Source organism: Elgaria multicarinata, chromosome 22 (assembly GCF_023053635.1).
Source record: "Elgaria multicarinata webbii isolate HBS135686 ecotype San Diego chromosome 22, rElgMul1.1.pri, whole genome shotgun sequence".
In the NCBI taxonomy this organism is placed as follows: domain Eukaryota; kingdom Metazoa; phylum Chordata; class Lepidosauria; order Squamata; family Anguidae; genus Elgaria; species Elgaria multicarinata.
The window spans coordinates 10,965,384-10,992,016 of record NC_086192.1 but is presented as its reverse complement, the minus strand read 5'-3'; the positions used below and the strand labels follow the sequence as shown (position 1 = coordinate 10,992,016).

The 26,633-nt window shown below is 47.1% G+C and overlaps 1 protein-coding gene across 1 annotated transcript in view; it reads left to right on the top strand.

Moving 5' to 3' along the window:
* RPH3AL (rabphilin 3A like (without C2 domains)) overlaps positions 1-10,277 on the top strand; it is a 36,181-nt gene extending 25,904 nt beyond the window's left edge. The window contains exons 7-9 of the mRNA XM_063146489.1: positions 2,734-2,847; positions 4,442-4,624; positions 9,882-10,277. Coding sequence (XP_063002559.1) covers positions 2,734-2,847; positions 4,442-4,624; positions 9,882-9,916 — 332 coding nt within the window. The 3' untranslated portion in view covers positions 9,917-10,277. The remainder of the gene's footprint in view (positions 1-2,733; positions 2,848-4,441; positions 4,625-9,881) is intronic.
* Positions 10,278-26,633: the final 16,356 nt, after the last annotated feature.

The window sequence follows — 26,633 nt, the reverse complement described above, 5'->3', positions numbered from 1 at the left end:
CGAGCGGCGCTGCAAGGTGACAGTCTCAGAAGACCTGAAGAACTGCCCAATAATTTCAGGAAAGGCTAACGTATTTATAGGGTCAGATCCCCTCAGATACAATGGCAGAACCTTCCCACCAATCATAATACAGTTCTGCAATACAATAACCAATGAGAAGCAAGGCATTTAGGCATGTACAGAGTGTAACTACTTCTCTGACTAGAAAAACAATACATGAATGGGTATTGCAATAGTTACAGCAACCAAATCTCCGTCTGTTTCCTTTTGCGGTTAGCTTGCCTTGAAAACATCTTACTCCACCCTCTAGCTGCCTGTGTTGACACCGTCTTGTGACATGATTTCAACATCAGCTATTAGTTGTGAAAGTAGTTGCAGTCTTAAAAATATGTTTTAGTTACGCAGGAAGATATGAATCTTATGATTTATAGAGCTAAGGATTTATAGAGCCATTTTCCTATACCTGTGGGCATAGGTAAAAGATCCATCCAGCTTGATTTCCTCAACAAAACCCCTTTTCTGGACATCTTGTTTGCAAGCACAGGAAGTGGAAGGAAAGGCAGAGAAATGCACGAGACGGAAAACTCGCCCAAAGTTGGCGTTCCGTGTCAAGAAACACCTACGCAATTTAAGCCTCTGCGGAGCAAAATTTCCCTTTTGTATCTGCCCGCTCCACAGGAATAGCAAACTTGCTGTTTTTGCAGAGTCTCCCAATTGCCCGATCGCCAAGCTAACCTGCCCACCCTCCAGTTTTTTTAAATTTGGAAGCAAACGCCACTCTGATGCTGAAGAGTTTGCTGTCTAGACACACGATTGTCCAGTTCTCCCACCCTCGGAGGAGTTGCCTGGCTGGGTTTTTGTACGAATCGCCCATCTGGCATATCCTGATTAGGAAGTTGGCAAGCCCAGAGCAGTGACTCACACAGAGACACGGCGAGGATGCTCACCTGAAAGCAGACGATTCTGCTTGTTCGGAGTGATTCTGTGCTCCCACTAGCGGGACGGGAGCACAATTTCCTGCTCCTAACAGAGGTTAATAGGAAAGAAGGGAAAACCAGATTAGCGAATCAAGCAGAGACACTGCGGCCTTTCCGGAATCTCTGGGGACTTAATCTTTTTTCTTTAAAAGCTGCTTATTTCTCATGACAAGCAGACACTTCTCCTATTCCGCGGTTGTGTGCTCTGGCATATAACTTGGGAGTTAATTGTAGCACTGGTTGTTAGATGATGAAAAAGATGCCGGTGTGTTAAATCCCACGTTCGATATGTTCTGGGTCTCAGACCCAGCTTGCAAATCAGTCCTGGGGCTCAGCCTGGGCTCCAGATCTGACTCCACGAAAACTGGAATGTAGATTGTCCATCTCTTGACAAATAGCCTCATCAGTAAAAGGGGGGGGGAAAGCTTCTCTCTCTCTCTCCTTTTCTGCCTGCCCCTGAAACAGCTGGTTGCTAGATTTTTTATTTTATTTGCGTCTCACATGGTGTTTAAATAGCAGAAGTGGTTGTAGGTTTTTTTTTCTTTTGCTGTAAAGTGGGAGCCATTTACCAATTCAAATAGCACCCTTAGATTTGTGTCAGCTAAATTGAAACTTGTTTGTTCGATGTTTCTCTCTCTCTCTCTGTCTTTCTCTGTCGCTGGTTGAGTTTGCAGCAACGGCAAAAAGCTAGGGGTGGAGAAGAGGGTGTGACATTTAATGAGTTCTGTGCGGGGCTCAATTCGTCTTTGTGGGGTTTTTTGGGACTGTTCCCTAAGAAAGGAAGGGAGAAAGGAGGGAAAAGGAAGTCAAAATTAACTAGAAACCAATCCGAAAGTCATAGGAGGTTTCCTTGCTGAAAATCTGTAGTCCCCAGATCAGAAAATATTGGTCTAGAAGCTTTGGAGTGAAAGAACAATTTGTCATTGCTTATTTATTTATTTATTTATTACATTTATATACCGCCCCACAGCCGAAGCTCTCTGGGCGGTTTACAACAGTTAAAAATGGTAAACATTAAAAAGTATACAAAATTTAAAAACCACCAAAAACGTAAAAACAACAGTATAAAAACAACAGTATCCATTTAAAAACAACAATTCTGCTTAGTGATTAACACAAAAAAAACTCTTTACCAGGCGGGCCTCTCTCTAAGGCCGGGGTGTGGAATCTCTCAATCCGAGGCCCAGATTCCATTTTGGGTATGCTCTCGCGGGCCGCAGTCTGGGGTGGGCGTGGCCAAAGGCAAAAGGGGCGGGGCTAAAGGACCAAAAGAATTCCAGCTTATTTGAGCTTCAAGCGCTAAACTTTAAGAGAGGCATTTCAGCCATTGAGAATTTGGAGAAACTGCACAAAAGCTGGAAAATCAACCAATGATTGATGGGCAGGGGAAAGGGGGCGTGGCCAAGGAAAGGAGGCATGGCCATTTGGGTCAACCCAGAGGGGCGGATTTGACTTCCAGGCCTGAAGTTCTGCCCCTCCTTCCATGAATGGAGCGGCACCACCACTGAAAAGTCCCTGGCCCTTGTGATCTTCCTCAGCCCTCAATATTTGGGCGGGTTTGTGTGCGAGTTGGCAGTCTTCTGGAGTAACAAGGAGGCATACCAGCTTGGGCAAAGTGAAAACGTACCTCATTTAAACACACGCACGCACACACAGAAAACATGATTTTGTTTTCCTAGAAGCCCTTTTACGGGGTGGGCAGGGGAGACCCGGTGTGAATGGTTGATGTAATTCTTCCTTTCCCCCTTTCCTACAGTGGTATCCAGCGATAGCGATAGTGATTCAGAATTCAGCTCCTCAAGTCTGGATGACCGCTCTGTGTCTGCAGGCTCAAAGGGGTTCAAGATCCGAAAACACCGAACAGAGTCAGGTGAGGGGACACCACCGTTCGGGAGTGTGTGTGGAGGGTACACGGGCGAGCGAAACGCAACGCATTGCACACGCGCACTTCGACACTGGAAATGCGAGGCTCTGAGGCTGGGAATAATGAGCTGTAGTCCTACAGCTCTGCCGGGAGGGGGCAGGATTTGGGAAGGCTGCAGACGTTACCGACTTATCTTTGGCTGAAAAACAACACTGCAGTTTCGGTACGTTGAAATTTGGCTAACGTACAAAAACGCAGAGCCGTTTTGGACGGCGCGCGTAGAAAACTTGCAGGGCAGTAAAGCGCACTGAAAAACTGTCCTTTAAAAAAAAACGAATTTGATTTTACCATATTGGTAGTGCAGTCGTAGATGTGCCTTCGCAGAAGGAAATTCCATTCAGTTCAATTTCGCTTATTCCCTGGAAACCGTCGCTGGAAGGATTTCATTTCCACGGCTGCTTTTCATAAAGCCATGCTTCCTTACAACGCTCCCTGCAAATTTGTAATATATTTATGTCGTGCTAAGGTTTAATCTATTACATACTTTGACGTTGATTGATGATTGTTCTGAGGCTGTCTGAATGGTCGGCACAGAGCGATAGATGGTTCCGCATCGTTTGAAGGCAAAGGGTTGGCTTTTTTTTAAAAAAAATTGACAAGTTGCATTCTTACATGCCTTTTTCTCAAGATGGATGCACTCTTAACAACCGTAGATTCCGTTATCACTTTTAAGTTTTAATTCCGCGGTTGCTGTACTTGCCTCGATGAAGAGACTTGTGGCTTGAAATGCATTGGAGCAGTTTTAGCACATAGAATAAATTGTTTTGTGGGCAGAGGGACCGTGGTTCGATTCCTGGCATCTCCAGGTAGGGCTGGAAAAACTGCCTGAAACCCTGCTGCCGGTCAGTGTTGTCAGTTTGGGGCTACACAGACCTAGGGTCTGAATCAGGACCCTCTGTTCCTATTTACATCAGCCTTTCATTCAGAGCCATGAGGACTAGAATCTTCTCTTATTTTTAGGGGTAGCTCTCAGTGGGAGAGCAGCTGTTTTGCAAAGCCACTTTGCCTGCGAGTTGCTCCTACAAGCGCCGGACGGATGCACAATTCCAAGGGAATCGCCTTGTTATCTCCAACTCATGGTCGGAGATAACAAAGAGATTCTCCTGCATGCCGCTGGCCCTTCATTAGGCGAGGAGGATAGCCTTCTTATTTCCGATTCCTCTCCCTGCCTCTTCCCAAAGTCCCAGTAGCCTCCAGGGCAGGGGGAGGGGCTTGGGAAAGGCCCATAGAGGATGCCTCAGCCTCTGTGAGCTGGATGGGCAACCACAGTAAGGCAGCTAGCTGGGGATTCTGGGAGTTGTAGTCTAACACATCTGGAGGACACCTGGTTGGAAAAAACTGAATTACTGGGCTAAATGGACCTAATATAAGGCAATCTCCTTCATTATAAAAGGCCGGTGTATCTTTTCTGGGTTTCTGCTATTTTTGATTTTGTGTGTGTGTGCTTTTGGCTCACTGCTAAGGAGCAGAGCACATAGATACAATTTTTTGTGCGCAGCCACCGAGTTCCCATCCTTCATTTCCCCTGTTTCCCACGCAGTTTCCAGTAGCGAAGCGGCACGCATCCCCAGCGGGAGCACCAGCCGCCCCTTGGGGAACGTTTTGTCGGAGAGTCAGAGCAGCCTGGGGAGTGAGCGAGGCGGGGGGCTGAGCGCCACGGAGAGCTGCCCCGGTAACCTCCCTCCTGAAGACGCCAATAGCGACACCAACCGCAGAGTCTCAGGTGAGTGGGGCGTGGCAGGGGTACAGGAAGTGATCCGGCCCTCCTGTTGGTACTCGTATGCAGTAGTTTCAGAGGTAGCCCGCGCTATTCAGACCTGTAAAGGCAGAGCTTCCTGTCCCACTGAGTGCAAATGCGGAAAAGCTCTGTAGGTCTGGCCTGAGTGACAGCAAGGCGAGCAACCGAAAAGCTTCATCGAATTCTAGATGAAGAATTAGATGAAGCTTTCCGGCTGTGGAATGAGCTCCCTACAGAGGTTTGCCTGGCAGCCAAAAGTACAACGTAGGCAGCAGGCAGACCTCTCTACGGAGCTCATTCCACAGCCCAGGGGCCACAGCAAAAAAGGCCCTCTTCTTGGTATCCACCTGTCTCAGTAGAGATGTAAAATTTCCAGAAATTTTGAAGCCGTGGAAAAAAACCGGTTTTTTTCCAGGGGTTTCCAGGGAAAAAAATTGAATTTTTTGGAAAAAATGTAATAATGCAATATTAGCACTTTTTACAGATTGAAAGTCACTTTGTTACTTTAGTAACATAAAATGTAATTACGTCCAAGTCGGGTTGGCATAAAATTATTACATTTGGTATATTAAAAGTGCAGTGTATTCAAACAATTATTACAAATTTAAGTTACTATTTTACTGTTTTTACTTTTTTGGGGGTAACAAATGGAGCTACAAGCTCCTGAATTGTTAGGAACCTCTTTGGTTCTGCCAGTTTATGCGGAGCAGGCAAAAAAACACCACAATTTAAAATAACAACAGCAGAAGAAACCACAAACATTAATAACCAAGACGATTATTTATGTCTCCGCTAGTCCTCCAGTGTCGAGGCATAAAGCCCCCATTCCCATAAAAAGAACTGATAAAAAAGGGGAAACCAAGATTCAATGAATATGCACAAAATTTAATCGGACTCATTTTCTGACCTATAGCTGTCACTATTAGTTTCAGTCTCTGCTTCCATGGCAGTGCTGCCCCCTAGAGGCAGAAATGCATCTTCCTCTTGCCTTTGAGAGTTGTAGTTTCAGTTTGCAACCTAGGACTTGCTTGTCCTTGGTGCACAGACATTGTAATAATCTGATACTGTACAGTTTTTAGAAATCATTTGGAGAAGTAAATATCTGAACACCTTGTCTTAAACATTTTAGTCATCATGCTAAAATAAAACATCCCGTAATCTGTTTTTTCTTCATTATTTTTCAATTTTTTTTGGAAAAAACCAAAAGAGGCTTTGGGGAAAAACTTTTTTTCCCTGAATTTTTCCGGGTTTTTTTTATGTCTCACCTTTGGCTGGGGCTCCTTGGGTTCAAAAGAGTGTCCGAAACGGCTCACTGACCCAAGAAGAGATGCCATACAGATGTTGGTGAGCAAGATTTAAACGACAGAGTATCTTCCCCTGCTGACAGCATGATCCCTGCCTTCCATATAGCACCTTTTTAGATAGGGTCAGAAAGTGAGGGCTGTGCGTCACTCTAACATCCTCCTTAGCTCTGAAGTTGACGGTTCCCACCAGTTGCATCAGGGCTGTTGTGTTCAGCTGAAAAAGGGAACTTGGGTACCAATTAGATTTGCAAGAACGGGGAATATTTAAAATCTAAAAAAAAACCAACCCTGAAGTGTGACTTTGTTGTTCAGGGTGACAATTTAGTGTTCGCAGGTTTCTTTTAGGGTCCTTTCGTTAAGTTGCGGCGTGTGTATGCGTGTGTCAGTACACACCAGTTTTTAAATCTAAGGCATTTAAATGTCTGCACTGTTTTTCACACATATATCATCTTTTTCTCACCACCCTGCCCTATCCCACCCTCCAAATTAACAACTCCAAAAAAAACCGCCTACTTATAGGAACTCACGTGCGTCCAGCTGCTAATTTTGGATTAAGAACATCAGGAGAACGCTGCTGCATCCAGAATGTGGTGGTGACACGGAAATATTTAAGCAACTCAAAAATTCTCTGGCCTGGATCAATTGTGCCTGGTTCTTCTCTTTATATAACCTTATTCTGCGTCTATGAATCATGGTAAAGGATCCTTTTACCCTCTGGCTCTTGGGGATTTTATTTGGCAACTCCGTGTTTTGTTTTAGACCTCACTAGATGTCTCCTGTGCACTTCCAAGTATATTTTCAGAATGTTTCCTAAGAACTAGAAACTTGCCTTTTCAAAGGAGCTTTCGGGGACGATATTGCAGCTTGTACATGCTCCTGTGTAAATCTTAACATCGGCACAGGCCCAAGTCCTTCTCTGGTCTCCTTAACAACCATTCTCGCTGGAGCTAGTGCAGAATGCTGCAGCTCGGCTGTTGTCCAGAGCTGCCCCTTTCCAGCATGGAACTCCTCTAGGTTGAGGGAACAGCACTGGCTGCCTATTCACTACTGGGCCAGGTTTAAGGTTCTTGTACTGTACAAAGCCCTAAACAACTTGGGACCAGGATACCTGAGAGAGAGAGCGCCTTCTCCCTTACCAACCTGCCCGGTCACTGAGGACATCCGAGGGTCTGCTCCTGGTGGTTCCACCTAGATCCATCCTCCGATTGGAGTCCACCAGGGGAAGAGCCTTCAGCGTGGTGGCCCCCCTCCTGTGAAACTCCCTGCCTCTGGAGGTCAGGCAGGCGCCAACTTTGTACTCCTTTCGGCACCTCCTGAAAACATCTTTATTCCAGGAAGCCTTTCCTTAACGTCCAGCCAGGAGTCACTGCATTTGCTTCTTTTAAAATTTGTTTTAAGTGTTTTATTCTGTTTTTATTATTTTCATTTTATCTTGTACAATCATTTTATCTTGTTCATTTTATCTTTCATTTTATCTCGGACGGCTTTATCTTGTCCTAAATTTTTCAATCCGGTATATAAATAGTCTAAATAAATAAATAAATAATTCCCAGATTGGTAGCGTGTCCCCCCCCACACACATAATTTTCCTTGACTCCCGCTCTGTGCCTCCTCCTCTCGATTCTCATCTCTTACAAAGCGCTAATGGGCCTCGTTTTCGAACAGCAGCAAAGCTAATAATCCATAGCTCTTCACTTCGTTATGGTTCTGTCTTAGCGAGCTTTTAATGGTTCCCGCTAAAGCATGGGAGCGGGTGGGTGGGTGGGTGGAGGGAAACACCCCAGGGGACGTAGAATCGCAGGGAACAAAATAGATCCTGAGAGGGACACTCAGGATGTTTTCAAAGAAGCTCGCCCTGTGTACGTCTGTGCCCAGAACGTACGTGTGTGTTTAAATCGCTCGCTTTCCATCGTAGTTGCACCCTGCCTGATTAATTAAACCCTGAGATGGCTTACAAGTCTCATCATAAAGGGTTGCTCTATCCTGTCGTTGCATGCAGAAAGGGAAGTTGTCTCCGCTAAGGTTCTCGAGAGTGCCTGGTTGAGCTTTTATATTGTATTTTATATTATGGTTTTAGACTGTTGTTTTATACTTTGAATGGTTTTAATTTTTGTGAACCGCCCAGAGAGCTCCGGCTATTGGGCGGTATAGCAATGTAATAAATAAATAAATAAATAAATTTTATTCTTAAAAACAATATACAAAAATTAAAACCCACAAAAACATGCAAAATGCACATACATTTAAAACCACCATAACAACTTTACGAACGATGAGCCAAAAAAACCCCCAGACCCAGGCTCGTTACGTATTGCTAAATGCCTGGGAGAAGAGAAAGGTCTTGACCTGGTGCCGAAAAGATGACAGTCGGCGCCAGGCGGGCCTCATCATGGAGATTGTTCCTCAGTTGCGGGGCCACCACAGAGAAGGCCCTCTCCCTTGTCGCCGTCCTCCCAGCTTCTCTCGGAGTAGGCACCCGGAGGAGGACCTTAGATGTTGAACATAGCGTCCGGGTATATTCACGTCGGGAGAGGCGTTCCGTCAGGTATTGTAGTCCCAAGCTGAGAGATCACTCACGGACAGCAACAGCAATGGGGCGAGCACCCCCTGAGTCTGGTGTGGGTGAATTCGTACACCCCTACAGTCACTTCTTCTTTTTAAATCCGCCTGTTTTAATTTGATGCTTTGCATTTTATAAAGGCCCCTAACTTTGGTCCCGCAAAACTATGCTCAGTTTCAATCCATGGATTTCCCCCCCTGCCTCGCAAGGCTCGGACGGCTTTGAAAGAGGGGGTTTAGACGCGTCCGTGCCTGTGTAATGCTCCCACGCAGTCCTGCCCTGCCCATATAATTCTAGGACTTGTTTGTTGCTACTCAGAGGCTATAGATTGAAGCAGAAAGACCCCCCGTCAGCTTCAAAGCACACTTGACTCTTGTTTTTTTCCATTCCGGCGGAACAAGCAAGGAAGGAGGAAATGCAAGCTAATATACAATGATACCACGGCAACACAGATACCACGCTAGTACAGGAAAGAGGTGACAATCTTAGGGTGACCATATGAAAAGGAGGACAGGGCTCCTGTATCTTTAACAGTTGCATAGAAAAGGGGATTTCAGCAGGTGTCATTTGTATATATGGAGAACCTGGTGAAATTCCCTCTTCATCACAGCAGTTAAAGCTGCAGGAGCTATACTAGAGTGACCAGATTTAAAAGAGGGCAGGGCTCCTGCAGCTTTAACTGCTGTGATGAAGAGGGAATTTCACCAGGTTCTCCATATATACAAATGACACCTGCTGAAATGTCCTTTTCAATACAACTGTTAAAGATACAGGAGCCCTGTCCTCCTTTTCATAGGGTCACCCTAGACAATCTAGGAAGATTGGATGCAGCGAGAGAAGGGGCTAATGTGTTTGGGGAGTGGCCAGCAACTGCGTTGCCCAGCGGATCCCATCTACGGGTTGAGAACTAGATCCGCTGGACTTGCAGGCACCATTCTCCCCAAGAAGGCACAACGCCTGGGCAGATCTCTGCTTCTTCCTTCCTTTCACCTGGTTTACACCAACAGGGTGGAGCCGCAGACCGGGGGGGGGCGTATTCACAGATGGCCACGCCTCCCTGCATTGACCCCACCCCCTTTTCCCACAAGCTCTATTTGGTGCTTTCTTGGCTTTTCTGAAGCCCCCCACCCCCATTTTAAAAGCCTCAAATGCCTTTTCTAAGCCTTCGTTTTTACTGGCTGTAAGAGCCTGAAGCGGAAATGTGTTGTTTTTTCTGGCCACGCCTCTTCTGCCTTTGGCCCCGCCCACCCCTGCTAGGTGCCCTCCCAGGGGCTTCTCTAGAATGGAATTCAGTCCCTGGGCTGAAAGGGCTTCTGCCTCCCCAAATTTACAGGGCAAACTAATGCTTGTTTCTTTCCTTCTTTAAAAAACTCCAAAGGGAAAAGACGCCTGCCGACAACGCCCCGGTGCTGATGGGAACCGGATGTCTCGTGTCCGAGATGTTTTTTCCTACCATGCGGACCTCGGGGCTGGACCGCCGCCTAGGACTCTGGGGGAAACGTGGCCTCAATGACCCCACCATACCAGTGCAGAGATGGTTCCGCCACCGTGGTTGTCCTTCTGTTTTCTCCCCGTGTCTCTTTTATTGTTCCTCTTGCTGCCAGATGAAGAACCGGCCCCGTTGGAGACGGGACGAGGTGTTTTAGGGAGGAAGGACCTAAGAGGGCTGCGGTAATCCCTCTATCAAGCTTTGGATATCGGAGGATTCAGGCTCGTGACAGCGTGTGCTGAGGTTCCGGCGCATCGGCCCAGCTCCAAACGGGATTGCTGCTTGAAGACAGAAGAGGGCCCTGCGTTTGTTATGACTGCCGTGGGTATTTCCCTGTGCCGGGTGGGGTGGGGGGAAGACGCCCCGTCTCCCTGCCCCGATTGACCCATGGAAAGGAATGAATTTTGGCTCCGTTGCAAAAGGCTGGTGTCGGTGTCCCCTCCTTTCAAGAGGGGGGAGGTTTTGAATTGGATAGGCCTGGACAAAGATAGAGGAGAGGAGAAAAAGGCGAGGGTCACCGGGGGAAGGATGCAACAGGGTGAGCGGGTCCTCTTGGCTGGGTCTCTCTACATGCCTGGCACAAAATGGGGAGGGGCTGGGGGCAGTTTCGAACACACGATCCTGGACGGAAAGGGACTGGCCGGGGATTTCTAGCCCCTTCTTTCGGCTTGCACGAGTCTTAGCTCTCAAAAGGTTTAGAGAGAGGCTAAAACGTCCAGGAAGGGAAAGAAGAAGCAACCGTTGGTCCTCAGAAGGCTGTCCTTTAACCTGTTCGTTCCCCAAAATAGTGCCTTCCGGACGATGGCGACTACAGCCCCCAGCGTTCCTGACCGTGCGGGCTGGGGCTGCTGGGAGCTGAAGTCAAAAACATCTGGTGGGGAAAAGGCTGTTCTAGGCTGCGCGACGTGAAACAGGAAGCAGAGGGATCTCCCCGGTTTTCCATTGTGGAATTTTGGGGGTTCATGGGGGAAAGGAGGAGACCATGGGCATGAAATATTTTTTTTTGGGGGGGGAATCTGTGGTAGCCTGGCAGGGGTCTGCTGTGACATCACCAGGAGAGTCAGGGTTGTTGGCTCGTCGAGGAAAAGTTGAGTTAGGGGGCCCTGTTGAATGCACAACGTCTCTCACCAGAATCACGAATTCAGTCTCTTTCCTTTTTGGTGGGGCGTAGCTGCTTCTTCGAGAGCACTGCTACAGCGACCTCACTCCCGGGCGCGTGTATGCGCGGCCACCCATGATGCCGCAGGAAGACGGACTTGGCATTGAATGCCACTGCAGCCATAAACGGGGCGCGTGTGTCTCTGTCTGCGTGAAATGTGGGGAAATGTGTTGCCTCGTTTTGAGCAAAGTACGAGTGGTTCGGCAGGGCCGATAGCTTGGGGATTGTGCCATTCCTTTGCGGGCCAAAGACCCCAGCTTCAATCCCTTGCGTCTCTAGGAAGAAAGCCTCCCTGGAGAAGCGTTGCTGCCAGTCAGTGTAAACAATACAGAGCTAGATTGACCGTGTTCTGTAAAACAGCTGCTTCTGTCGTTATGAGCTCATCTGTGCTACCTCCAGCCCAGTAACTGGGCAGCTTTTAGGACAATGGTTTGGAGAAAAGAAGGAAGCGTTGGTTGTGGGGGAAATTTGCATGCCTTTATCCCCTCCTCACTGCCTCCCCATGAAGCATATTATTGTCAGGGTCGGCAACTGGAAACCGCTGAAGCCAAATCCAGGCCCCCTCAGAGGGATTTTACTTTGCGGTTCATTTGCTGAAGAAGGACCGGTCTGCGGACTGCCTAGCAATCCATTTTATGGAATCGTAGAGTTGGGAGGGACCTTGAAGAGCATCTAGTCCCACCCTGTGCTCAAGGTTGGCTGTGCACTTCAGGGTGCAGGTACAGCACTCCTGATTAGGGATGCCACAAAAACCCTTTTGTGGGGGGTAGAGTTTGATTATTTTTCTAGGTTCGCTCCCACCCCCATTCCCACTGCCGCACCTGACTCATTCTGCAGAATTTAGTGCCGCCTCCAAGCTTCTGCAAGGCATGTGAATTTCTGAGCCGTTTGCGCAAATTAGGGCCAGGTTTGCCCAAACGCGGCTGTCATTTGTGCAAATCGCGGAGCCAGTAGGAAAGGTTCAGGGAAACACCCGCAGCTTGGAACACAAATGCCAATGCCGCAGAACTCTGTCAGGTAAAAAAAAAACCACACCTGCATTTTCCAGCAACGGACATCCCTATTCGTGACAGAGGATCCTCCAACCTTAGCTTAAATACTTCCAGTGAAAGAGATTTGAAGGGGACGGAGAAATCGCCACCCGTCCTAAAAGCGCTCCTACAATAAACCTGCCAGGACTTTATCGTAATAACCGTTACGACTCGTTCGAGGTTGCGTATGGCGGCGTACGACCTTCTGCGGGGAAGTTTTCCTTGTGCACGCCCTTCTGTTTGCAAACTTCCGTGTTATTATATCTAGTCACCATATGTTGCACCGAATATATTATCTGACGTGGGAGGCTGGCTTTTGTTGTGACTCGCTTAATGTATGATTTTTCTGTACATTCTCGGTTTCTGACTATCTCTTGACGGAAAGACCCCTGCTCCCACCCTGATACCTACTTGCCCCTTGATACGCTGAGTTGTTTTCCCACATGCCGCTCCCAAGGGATCTTTGGGAATAAATTATTATTATTACTATTATTTATTTATTTATATATATAGCACCATCAATGTACATCAATCAAGCACTTCTCTCCCACATATTCAGTTGCCAGATGTTGTTCATTCAAAAGTCATCTTCCACAGGCTGCCAAGATTAGGAATACACAAATCTCTCGACTTTAGTTTCTGTTATTTTTAGTTTTTCCAACCTAAAGTTTGTATTTCGGCGCTCATTTCCCCCATATACCTGCATTTTTGTCTAAATAATCTATTGGGGGGGCAAGCTCTTTCCCTAAAATAATGCATTTATAAATACTATTTTTACTGGTATATGCGAATGCGAATTTCTTGCGTCTATTTCCCCCCCCCCCGTGCTTCCCCGAAACGCGCACTTTTTTTGGATTGGGAAAACGCCATTGCGAAAATTCGGAGATGCGCGAATTTCAAAGGGTAACTGCGTTTTGGTTTGAAATTGCAAAGTTTGGTAAGATAAAATGCAAACCAAACTAATTTCTCCCCCCCCCCCATCCTCACGAACATTAGGAGAGACAAACAAGCAGGACTCCCTCTCCCTCCCCCTAGGAAAGCTAGGGACTTGTGGACTCCTCGCAAGGCAAACTCTCCTGCTTCCTGATCCTGTGCACTTGGATCAACGGGACCTGCATCCGAGAAAGCGTTGCACTGGGAGGCACCAGTGCAGCCCAATCCACCTATGCCTCCTTACTCAGAAGCCTTATTCCCCCGAGTAAAATAGATGCCAGGCTGCATAGCGGGTTGCGTTTGCACGGAAGTAAGTCCCGGTGAATTCCAGACGGCTCGGTCCCAAATCAAAGTGAGCCAGTCCCGGCTCTCCACTCGGTGCACACATTCGGACTTCCGCGCAATTTGCGGGGTGTGTGTGTGCAAGTAGCTCGCCTTGCCTAGGGCGCAAAATAGTCTGGCACCAGCCCTGCTTGCAACTTGACCCTTGCTGAGCTCTGCATTCTTCCCCCGCTCATCCTTTGCAAGAGAGGATTCCAGACAGGTAGTGATAGCCACCGATTTGGTTGGCTTTAAAAGGGGGGTTGGACAAATTCCTGGAGAAGGCCATCAATAGCTCCTAGTCCAGATGGCTATATGCCAGGATCAGAGGCAGTGTGCCTCTCTCTCTCCACCAGTTGCTGGGGAACATGGGCAGGAGGGTGCTGTTGCACTCATGTCCTGGTTGTGGGCTTTCCACAGGCAGCTGGTTGGCCACACAACGCTGAACTAGAAGAACCCTTGGTCTGATCCAGCACGGCTCTTCTTGTGTTCTTAAATTCCAGAGCAGCTGAGATTATTCTAGCTGATAGTCTCTTCCAGAGTTCGGGTTCCGGGATGTCTCTGAGGTGGAGGTTTCTTTTCTAGATGCCCATAAGAAAAATCCAATCCTGCTTTTTCCCTCCAAGGAACCCAAGGTGGCGTACATAATAGGGCTGTGCACGGAACCCCCCCCCCGATCCACTTTGAGTCAACCCTCCGCCACTCCGCGGAGTGAGATCCGGAGGGCCGGATCGAGATTTTGCCCCCCCTTTGCCCACTTACTTGCCTCCGTGGCGGGCGGCGCAGTCAGGTAAGTGGGGACAAAATGGGGGCCGAATAAGCCCCTCCCCCTCCCTTACCTTGCTCTGCCGCTATTGCTGCACAGACTGCACTTACCTGTGTCTGGAGCTGACTTCAACTGAGGCCCAGGCCTCAAGCCGGAAGATGCCTCTTCCAGCTTGAAGCCTGGGCCTCTGTTGAAGCCGGTGCTGGACCATGACGGACACAGGTAAGACCCCTCCCTCCTGCCCCGTTACCTGGCTCCGCCACCGTCGTTGCATGAACTGCAGCGGTGGAGCCAGGTAAGCCCCCCTCCCCCCAACTTACCTGTGTCTGTCTCCTCTCCATGTTATCTTCACAACAACCCTGTGAGGTAGGTTGGGCTGAGAGTGTGACTGGCCCAAAGTCATCCAGTGAGCTTCCATGGCTGAGTGGGGATTAGAACCCGGATCTCCCGACTCCCAGTCCAACACTTTAGCCGCTACACCACTTGAGATGTTGAGACTTCAAGGTCTCTCTCCGTTTTTCCATCTCCCGCCCTTTCCTTTCCTGCTCTGGTGCCATTAACCCTAAATCTTTCCTCGTTCCCGTATTTCCCTTTCCCCATCGACGGTCCTTTTTAAATTTATTTCTCCTCCCCTCTCGCTACTTCTGTTGAAAAGCATGCTGGATAATGTAGCACTTAATCGCAGCTGCGGGGATGCAGTTTCTGGCCTTCGCCTTGTGATTCATTTCGCCCCACAATGGGAAGGCGCCGCTCCGCCTCGCCTGCTAAGAAAAACAGCCCATTGTTCATAAAAATCATATAGCTCTCTCTATATCTGTACCTTTTGCCCTGCATTCAATCTCAAGGCTTTGAATACCTGTGTTTTCGTGTGCGCGATGTTATGCCTTCCCTTTCTTCTCCTCCCAACTCCCCAAAGCTCTGTACAAATTGCAGTTTTGGTTTTCTTTGTGCAATCGGGAAGTGTTGGGTGTGGTCAAGGACTCGCTGGTTCTGTGGTTTTCCCCATTCCAATCACCTTTCATTTAACACTTTGGTCTCCTGTGTTTTAAGGCAGTTTCACTTTCAACCGGGTGCCTGCCGGAGAATGGCCGGTACTGAGGAATCATAGAATAGCAGAGTTGAAAGGGACCTACAAGGCCATCAAGTCCAACCCCCTGCTCAATGCAGAAATCCATGTTAAAGCATCCCTGACAGAGGGTTGTCCAGCTGCCTCTTGAAGGCCTCTAGTGTGGGAGAGCCCACCACCTCCCTAGGTAACTGATTCCATTGTCGTACTGCTCTAACAGTCAGGAATTTTTCCCTGATGTCCAGCCGGAATCTGGCTTCCTGTCACTTGAGCCCGTTATTTGGTGTCCTGCACTCTGGGAGGATCGAGAAGAGATCCTGGTCCTCCTCTGTGTGACAACCTTTTAAGTATTTGAAGAGTGCTCTCATGTCTCCCCTCAATCTTCTCTTCTCCAGGCTAAACATGCCCAGTTCTTTCAGTCTCTCTTCATAGGGCTTTGTTTCCAGACCCCTGATCATCCTGGTTGCCCTCCTCTGAACACGCTCCAGCTTGTCTGCATCCTTCTTGAAGTGTGGTGGCCAGAACTGGATGCAATACTCTAGTTGAGGCCTAACCAGGGCTGAATAGAGAGGAACCAGTACCTCACATGATCTGGAAGCTATACTTCTATTAATGCAGCCCAAAATAGCATTTGCCGTATCGGCTTTAAACCAATTTGACTGATTTGTTCCATAGATAGAAAACATGTCTTCCTTCTGCGGTAGCTTAAAAAAGAAAGAGTTCAAAACCAAATTACCTTTAGGGTGCTTCTATTACTGAAGTAAAACCCCAAAGATCTGGATTCTTTTCTTTTCTTTTTAACATGAATGTGGTATGCTTTTAGGACAACAACCGGCAACTTAAAACATCCTTTCTGCATCTGACTTTATTTCTTTTCTGCTGCACACAAACCAGACTTTGCTTCGTTCATTGAGCTGGGACAAAGAAAGACATTTCTAGTTTCAGGTAAATGTTTGCTCTAACTTGTTCGTTCATTCTGTTCCTCTGTTCCTGCTTTGTACTCACACCTGTTTTCACTTTAAAATGATTTTATTTGTGTCACAATAAAATCTTTTGGCAGGCAGTGGAAAAGGAACAATTGTTTTGCATTTTGTGTGTGTGCGAGAATCCACACACCCCTTTTTTCTTTAACCATTCCCTCGGATTTGAACAACAGTTCACCATTCAAATCTATCCATAACCCATCCATTATGGTCTAACTAATTCCCAAAATAAGAAGTCCTTCACTTCTGTGACCCAAATCAAACTTCATATCAAACACCCACTGCTCAGTTCTTCTTTGTATGGCATGGTATTAGGAGGTTGTTATATTTCTCTGGACGACCATCTGTCAGGGATGCTTTAGGGTGGATTCCTGCATTGAGCGGGGGGTTGGACTCGATGGCCTTATAGGCCCCTTCCAACTCTACTATGATTCTAAGAAAGAAACAACCAGTACATTTTCCTGTTGTATAAAGTCCTTTATACAACAGGAATGTTGTATAAAGAATGTTTTGGAACTACGTCCTGACACTACCATATTAAGAAGAGCACAGCTTTTTGGACACTTCTCGAATGTACGTGAATTTGTACATGAATTTACATCTCCTATAGGGTGACCATATGAAAAAGAGGACAAGGCTTCGGTATCTTTAACAGTAATTTAGGGAAGGAAATTTCAGCAGGTGTCATTTGTATGCATGCAACACTTGGTGAAATGCCCTCTTCGTCACAACAATTAAAGCTGCCCTCTTTTGTATCTGGTCACTCTAGTATAGCTCCTGCAGCTTTAACTGTTGTGATTTCACCAGGTGCTGCCTGCATACAAATGACACCTGCTGAAATCCCCTTTTCAATACAACTGTTACAGATACAGAAGCCCGGTCCTCCTTTTCATAGGGTCACCCTAATCTCCTGCATTAAGGAGAGCGCTGCATTTTGGCACTACGTCCCATCATCTGTTGCCAGCATAGCCAACAGAGAAGGAAGATGGGAGCTGTAGTCCAAAACATCTGGACGGCATCGAGTTACCCAGGCCTGACATAGTGGCAGAAGAGAATCTTGAACCAGGGGATAATTTCTCCCTTGGGCCTCTGTGCCTTGTTTCGATTTCGTTTTCTCGCCCTGTTGCACAATCCAAAACGAACCAGCGGCATCTGGAGGATGAAGACAGTGTTTACCTGAGAAAAGAGATCAACACCCCTCAAAATTCTTCAAGTCCAAACAAATCCAACCTAAAATCTTTGCCTTAGCTTTCGTCGTCTTCTTTCATTCCTCCTTCAAGCTGAAAAGAAACCTATTTCAACAACCACAGTTCAGAATGTGTGTACGGCTCACCTTCCCCTTTTAGCTGTTTTTTACGCTTTTCGGTTTGTTTTATTCTTTTGCCCCCAACTCTTCTACGTTCTAACCTTTTCTTTCCTCCCTGATTCTTCCTTTGCTCCGGCAGAACAACGCCCTGAACTTGCTTTGCTTCTGGAGAACGGATGGCTGTTTTGCATCTTTAGCAAAAATTCACCTCCCTTCTTTTTCTTTAACCATTTCCGGATATTTTCACAACACTTCACCGTCGGAATCTATCCATAACCTGTGCATTCTGATCTAATGAATTCCTAAAATAAGAGGGCCTTCACTTCCACGACCCAAAACACACTTCGTACCAAATGCCCGTTGTTCAGCTGTTCAATATGTGGTGTCAAATTGGAAGACACGGCTTTTTCTCTATTGAAAGAACCAACCCGTACATTTCCCTGTCGTACGAAGTTCTGTAAGGAAGCTTAGATCCACATTTTGACACTGCTGTATTAAGGAGACCACTGCTTTTGGGACACTACTCGAATGTTCCACGTGAATCCCCTGTATTAAGGACAGCACTGCGTTTTGGTCTATGGCCGTTACAATTGTAGCAAGTTCACCACATGTTCTGGCATTTATCATTACAAAATGACAATTACAAAAGTATAATTAGGATTCAAAAATTTCCGCGGAGTTGTTCTCCCTCCAGGCCAGAGAACATGGGGAAACTGAGGCAAGCAGGAGAAAGTAGTGCTGGACCTGATGCTACAGACACCCATTACATTGAGATTGGATTGCCCCCATCTCTCTCTCACCCTCTCTCTCTCTTTCTCCATTTCTCTCTCTCTCCTTCACCCCATTTCTCTCTCTCTCCCTGTCGCCCCATTTCTCTCTCTCTCCCTGTCGCCCCATTTCTCTCTCTCTCCCCATTTCTCTCTCTCTCCCTGTCACCCCATTTCTCTCTCTCCCTCTCTCTCTCTGCATCTCTCCATTTCTCTCTCTCCCTGTCACCCCATTTCTCTCTCTCTTTTCTCTCTCTCTGCATCTCTCCATTTCTCTCTCTCCCCCTGTTGCCCCATTTCTCTCTCTCCCTCCCTGTCACCCCATTTCTCTCTCCCTCCATCACTCTATTTCTCTCTCTCCCTCCATCACCCCGCTCTCTCTCTCTCCCTGCCACCCCATTTTCCTCTATTCTCCCCATCACCCCATTTTTCTCTGTCCCTGTCACCCCATTTGCTCTCCCCATCACCCCATTTGCTCTCCCCCCCAGAAAGAAAAGCTCTCCCCCAAATTTCTCCAAGCCCAAATCCACCTCCTCACCCACTGACCCACACTCCTAGCCCCCCCCATTCCTTCTGCAATGTGATTACACGCAACAGATTGATCAAAGATTCGGAGCTGGTGCTGTTTGTGTGGGGATGTCACAGGTTCCTGGTGCAGCTGGCTGCTGTCTCCGTTTTTGATAACATCTGCTACAATCTCTCTCTCTCTCTCTCTCTCTCTCTTTCTCTTCCCTGTCCCTCTGGCTGTCAGCGCCTTCTCTTGCTGTGCCTCTAAACCCCTGCAAGATGCTGCTGTCGTCTTCCCAGGGTTTCCCACCCCGACTGAGATCAGTCTAGCCTATCACACCAGCCACGCGTGCCTGTCGTCAAACCCATGTGGTGTGGACCTAAAAAGCAGCAGGGAGAGACAGAATGTTGCAAGGCAAGCGGGGGGAAGGGTAGAGACCTCTCACGGATGGACAAGGACAACCCCAGAGGGAGGGAATTCCAGCATTCCCCCAACCTAATGTCGGATTACAACCTTTATCCACCTGACATTCCGTCACAGCAATACCACCGACGTTTGGAAACGGCAGATTCGGAGTAAGAACGGCCACAGCTCGGAATGTCCGGGGACATCTGGAGGAGAGCTTCCTCGCTCCGACATTCTTATTGGAATGCGGAGTTGAGACTATTCCGGGTTCCCGTAGCGCAGGAAGAAAATCGGGGCGAGGAAGCTCTCCTCCGGACGTCCCTGGACATTTGGAGCGCTCGGCCGTTCTTACTCCGAGCCGGCAATTCCCGAAGTTGGACGGCACCGCTGGGCACGTTGGGAATTGGATCTCTGTAGCTGTACTTCACCGCCTGTTTTCTTTTCAGAGCGTGGCCACGGTCAGCGCGGGAGATGCCGCTGAATGCTTATTCTGTCCGAAGGCCGGTGTTAGCATTCCGCCAGCGTCCACACGAGGCGACCTGGCAGATCTCCCCTCCCGATCTTTCACTCTCTGACATGGTGCAAGAGAGCTGATGGGCTGTTTTTGTAAGGATTAGAATAACGCGGTGTTGCTACAGGCCCCGACAACGCCGCTGCTTATCCGAGTGTAAAACGATCATTCTGGGGAGGGTTACACAAACCTCGTTGCTTACAGGAGAGCGAGGGGAGAGGGAATTCCCTCTCCACCCCAGTGTGTCTCTTTGCTAAACAGGAGTCGGAAAGCCACCTCATCCCATGATGCATTTTATCCGCACGATCCGACGGCTCGTTGATACTGCGCAACGCCTTGATCGGGCCATATGGAATCATTTGGAGCATCAAGGCTGGTTTGGAATTTCACAACACAGGATTAATAGGGGTACAGAGCCAAAGAGCCGAAGGGGGGCTAAATTCGGCTCTTCTGGGATCCTGACCCAGCACATTCGGATCCTCCAGATGGCCACGCCCCCTCCACATAGCCCCACCCCTTTCCCCGAATCAGAGATCATTCATGATGATCAGAGATGCCATGTTTCTCACCTGCCCAAGGGTCTCTCCTTCCCTTGCTGGGCTTCGTCCATTTTCTTCCGCTGCCCCTTACGCCTGGAACGCTCTTCCAGAACATTTGCGAACTACAAGTTCAATCGCAGCTTTTAAAGCTCAGCTAAAAACTTTTCTTTTTTCTAAAGCTTTTAAAACTTGATTTTGATCTGACTTTTATACTGTTAGTTTTACTCTACCCTGTGCCTGTTTGGTGCATTCTCTTCCCCTTCTTATTGTTTTATTATGATTTTATTAGAATGTAAGCCTATGCGGCAGGGTTTTGCTATTTTATTGTTTTACTCTGTACAGCCCCATGTACATTGATAGTGCTATATAAATAATAATAATAATAATAATAATAATAATAATAATAATAATAATAATTCAGTTACCCAGTTTGGGGCCCATTCTGCCCAAATTCTAAATGGCCGAAACACTTCACCTTCTGATTCATTACAGGCAATAAGAGCTTGAAGCTAACATGTTTGGGGAATTTGGGGCAACGCCCCTTTTGAGTTTGGCCCCACCCACTGCTGGTATGTGACCTCAAATGGCTTCCCTGAATACAGAATTTGGCCTTCGGGCTGAGATAAGTTCTGTACTCCTGGGGTAACACCTGAATCGGAGACCCAAGACCGAAATGGAAAGGAATGAAACGCCGTTGGAAAAAGAAGCATTAGTGGCGCAAACTGAAATGACCATGGAGAAGGATGTCAAGGCCCATCCAGGAAAGCTGGATGAGGTAAACAAAGGGGTACGAGGTGACACGAAGAGTCGTAATCAAGACAGGACGATGCGATTCGTATCCAGGGGTGAATTATCAATTGGAACGAGAATAACTGGCAAAGCTGTTCGAAGACGAATAGAAATGAAAAGCATCCCTTATTTGGCTTCCCCCCTCCCTCCCTAACATGACACCTACCTGAGAAAGAAAATGAGGAGGATGCAGGCTCAACTCTGTCAGTGTAGGCCGCATTCGTTATTGTTGTTTTAGCGATTCTTCTTTTTGCATACAAAGAGGTCCTTGCGTGAGTTCACACCCTTTCCGACTTCGTGCACTTGCTGACGGCGGTGCTATCACAGTTCAAAATATAGCTCAGCACCTGGGGAGTGTGTGAAACGGCAGGCTATGCGCTGCAACAATCTCATCGCGGCCATGCTCATGCGCTCATTTCAGTGCAGGGTGGACCTTCCCCGCCCGGCTATCACAGATTGCATTCAAAGTTCTGCAGTTAGCGCGCGTGCCCAAACTGAATTGAGTTTTTTTTTTTTTGGAGGGGGGATAGGTGTTTTCCCTTGCACACCTGCAAACATCTGTTCAGACGCTGATAGCATGAAGGGGGAAAGGCATTCAGGCAGGAGACATCACCCTCCCTCTCCCGCCTGAGGGGTGGCTTCCCGCCGCCTGACCTCTCGGGGAACCCGTTGGATGGAAATTTGCATCGAGTTAATTACTCCGGCAAGGAGACTTGTCAAAGCGAGCGAGTGGCGGCCACGGCAGCTCTGCGGGCGTGCACGCGGGGCATGCCGGATGCTCTAATTACCCTGGTGTTATTTGTCAAACAAGGGAGCCGAAATTGGATGTGTGTCTTCTATTGTCCACGAGTCCCTGAGACTCTTAACACACAAGGGGTGTGTGTGTGTAAGAGAGAGAGAGAGAGGAGCATTGAAAACAACAAGGTGTCCTTTTTGGATTTGTCCATGCCAATGCTGTGCAACCTGGCACCCTCCGTACTGGCTGGGAATGATGGGAACTGTAGTCCAACCGAACCAGACTGAAACATTAAGTCTCCGACGGCAAGCCTGAATCTCTGCTGCCCAATTTGGTATTTGGTTCTAGAATTGTGATTCTGTCACAATCAGTAAAGGGGGTAGGGGTACGGAAACATGCAAAATCTAGCAAACTGCTCAAGGATCAGTGGTTGGAGGAAAAGGGGGTGAAGCCACAGGGGTAAAAACCGATGTTCTGCTGTAGGAATGGGCGAGGAATGCATGCCATTTAAATGCAAAGGGCCTTATCTGCTGTGGCACCCTGGCTGTAGAATGTAGCTCCTGAAGAAGGAGATTTCTTCTCCGAAACACGTAGGGCACAATACATTTTCTTCCTTCCTTTGAGTACTGGAGTTTGCCTCCTCCGGTGCCTTTCCCTCCACATCCATACCTACCTTTCCGGCGACAGGGCAAGACCTTTTTTTATTATTATTTCCCCAGTATTTTAAACATTTTACCATCCCGGCCTTTCAACGTTGCTTTTTTAGATCTGCCTTTTAAATCTCAGCTTGGTTTTACTCTGGTTGTCATTTTATATGGTGGCGTTTATATCGTGGTTTAAATGTTATAATTCAGTTGTGTTTTATGGCTTTTAATTTCCGAGAACCGCCCAGAGAGCTTCAGCTATTGGGTGGTAGAGAAATGTGGCAAATAAATAAATAAAAATGCCAATTTTCCAGATTGCCAAATTCTGTGCTGTTGGTAGGGAGGAGCGGAATCACCTGGGTCCGGAGCAGTGGGTGCGCATGGGTTTCATCAGTGCCACTTGCATGCTTGAGCCGGGCTGCACAAACCCCTGGAATGGCTCACAAGCAACCACAGCTACCATTTCTCCCTTTTCTGTGAAAACCGAGCTCCTGAAAGTGCTAATACCTGACCTTTTACGCCTCTAATCTTGCGGAAATGGCCATTTATGGCAGCTGTTGTGTGCATTTTCAGGAGCCAAGTTTGTACAGAAAATGCCAGCTTGCAGGGAGACATGGGCGGCTGGTTGGGTCCCAGAAACTATCAGGCAGCCCCCCTGTCTGGATCCCCAGACCCCGCCCACTAATCCATGGGGTGCTCGCGTACCACGTAGTATTTGACAAGCGTGCGTGTGCCCCCCATGGATTGGCGGGCCGGGGCTGCAGACGGGGGGCTGCCTGCTGCATTCCGGGACCCAACCAGAAGAGCCTGCATGTGCTTTGAGATCTTCTGGAGAAGCCCTTCTTTCAGTCCCACCATCTTCACAGGCGCGCTTGGTGGGAACATGGGAGATGGCCTTCTCGGTGGCTGCTCCGGTGCTCTGGAACTCTCTTCTTGGGGAAGCTAGACTGGCTCCCTCCTGGATGTGCTTTCGGAAGCAGGCAAAAACTTGTTTGTTCCAACAAGCCTTTGGAGAATAATCTGGTCTTCCATCTATGTTAAGGCCTTTAAATTGTCGTGTGGTTTAAACGTCTAATGTTTTAATATTGTATTTTTATTTTATTTTTTAATTTTTGTACGTTTCTTTTCCTAGGTTTACAATTTATATGTTTTAAATTTTGTAAGGCCACCTTTAGGCTCAGTATTGGGCAAAAGGTGGGATAATAATAATAATAATAATAATAATAATAATAATAATAATAATAATAATAATAATAATAATAATCAGATGCCCGTGACGTCCCTAGCTTTCAAACCATTGTGCGAACCGACATTTAACCTTCCTTCGGATATTCGCGCCCATCCGAATTTTGCAACACCTTTCTCCGTTCGAAACAGGCCTGCAAAAACACCCTGGGAAAAGAGCTTTCAGGAGAAAAAGTCCAGGTATTAGGCAAAAATGGATATTAAAATGTATTCAGAAGGCATGCCTAAGGAAAAAGGGACACAGAGATGCTAACATTTCACGCAAATGTGGTTTTTTTAAATAAAATCTCAAAGTTTGGGACGAACTGAACGCAAGTTTGGAAAAATGCGAAACGTGGAATACTTTCTTTTGGGATTTATGGATGAGCAGATGAAAAAGAACCATGGGGCTATATTTTTATATATGACAACAGCAGAAAGATATATGCCCAAAGATGGAAGGGTAAAATAGCACCCACAACAGAGGAATGGCTACTGAAGATGTTTGAGCTAGCGGAGATGGTGAAACTCACGGCAATATTGAGAGAAAAACTGACTTTAAGATTTATAGCTGAATGGGAACCTTTTGTAAACTTTATGAATGACTTGTACATCTGTGGACTCAACCAATAATGTAGAAGATGTTAAGAGAGAAATTAGAGATTTGGATTTGACAGTCAGAGAGTAAGAAAATGTAACAACAACATGGTTACATACTTTTGCTGGGGTGGGGGAATATTGGAAGAACATTTTATTTTTGTGTTTTGTGTTTGTTTGATTTTTGTGGGTGTGTGCTTATAGGTGTTATATTTTGCACTGTGGTGTGTGTGTTTTATTTATCGGTGCTTGGAAACAATAAAAAGATGAATCCCTGGGGAAAATGCGAACCGGAGAGCCACCGAAATGGACGGGTTCATCCCTTCCTAGATGCGGCTTTTAATTTGTCTTAAGCTGCCTCCGGTGGCAAGATAGGAAAAGTGCATTTAAAGAAAGAATAAATAAATAAATAAATTGTGCTCTGTTGAAAGTGTGTGCGTGTGCTGGCTGGGGAGAGGTCTGACGGCTGGGTAATCTCTCAGAATGACGGCTTACCACTGAGTGATGCATTACAATTAGATGGAATTAACCTAATAAGGGCTGACAAGCTGCAGGACTCCCTCTTCCCCCCCCCCCTTCGTTCTTGGCCTGGCTTTGCAGCGGAGCTGGGAAAATCAAGCCACAGGTTGGACCGACAGGCAGGGTGTCCGGCTATGGCTGTAGCAGCAGGCTCTAGATCCAGTGGCATTCAGCCTATAACAGTTCAGGGTGACCACATGAAAAGGAGGACAGGGCCCCTGTATCTTTAACAGTCGTGTAGAAGGGATTGCAGCAGGTGGCTGGTTGTTATTTTAATCAAGTATTCGTTTTTATATGTTTTTAATCAGTTTTATGTATTTTACTTTATTTTATAGGATTTTTGTATTTAATGTTGTTTCCCACCTTGATCCAAAGGGAGAGGCGGGTGAGAAATAAATTATTATTATTATTATTATTATTATTATTATTATTATTATTAGTAGTAGTAGTAGTAGTATCTCTTCCTTGCTCATGGCGGTTTTTCTAAACGGACATGATGCGCATTGCCAAATCATGCTGTCTTTTACAGATTCAGGAATTTCCTGACAATTGAGCAGGTTTTAATTATGTCTGCTTTCTGGATGGTGGTGTGGATGTATTTTGGTAGGCTCAGATTCTGTCGGTTTTCTGTATAGATTTTTGATGTGATTAACGGAATAATTGTGACCTTTTCCTGTTGCCATAGTTCTTTGACTTCCATGGCAAGCGGTGTATATTTTTCTTTCTTTTTCTCTTCCTTTTCAACATCATTTTTGTCACTCGGTATTGCTATATCGATGAGGTATGTGTTTTTCTTTTTTGTCTATGCCTGTCATGTCTGGTTGGTTGCAAGGTATTGTTTTGTCAGTATGAATTGTTCTGAGTATGTATAGTATGGTGTAGGTTTGATTATCTTTATTTATTTATTTTATGCAGACAGCTCCTGTCGAAATTCCCTCTCCATCACAACAGTTAAAGCTGCAGGGGCTATACTAGATACAAAATGATGCCTTAAGGGAGAGACGTGAGACCCTGGGAGGCTAATAAAGCAACAGGGGGAAAAGCACAGGGGAAGGTAATCTTACCTCGAAGTCCTTGAGTCAGTAGGGTAACCATATGGAATGGAGGACTGGGCTCCAGCATCTTTAACCATTGCAATGAAGAGGGCATTTCACCAGGTGCTGCATGCATACAAATGGCACCAGCTGAAATTCCGTTTTCTATACAGCTCTTAAAGAGGCTGGAGCCCGGTCCTCCATTCCATATGGTCACCCTACTGACTCAAGGCCTTCGAGGTAAGACTACCTTCCCCTGTGCCTTTTCTCCTGTTGCTTTATTAGCCTCCCAGGGCCTCACGTCTCTCCCTTAAGGCGTCATTTTGCCCACCCGACATAAAACTCTGAGATATCGCATGTAGGGCGAGAGTTTACGCTGCCTTGTTGAGATCCGACATGAGTAGCAACAGCGGCAAAATTCGGCCTGGGAACAGCCAGACCTGAGGGAGCCCTGTGTCGACGTGACTCTCTTAGCCATTTGCAGAGTGCAGCTGCCACTCTGCACGGAGGCCATGCACAGGGCAGGCCTCATTAGCTCATTCAGAGCCCTGCAGGGGACTGGGTGGCTTTTGATACCCAAAATGCCCTCATTTAAATCATTCTCTCTCTGTGTATGTATGTATAAATTAATCTGTTGACTCAACCTGTGTCAGAAGGAATTGTTCTGAGTCACAGGACTCTTTTCTACCCTCCATCTCCAAGAGCAAAGAGAGAAGCGTTAGGGGGGATTTTTGTTTAGATAAAACGAAGCCGGGAGTGCCTGTATTTGAGAGAGGTTTGTACAATGATTAGTAGGGTGGGGT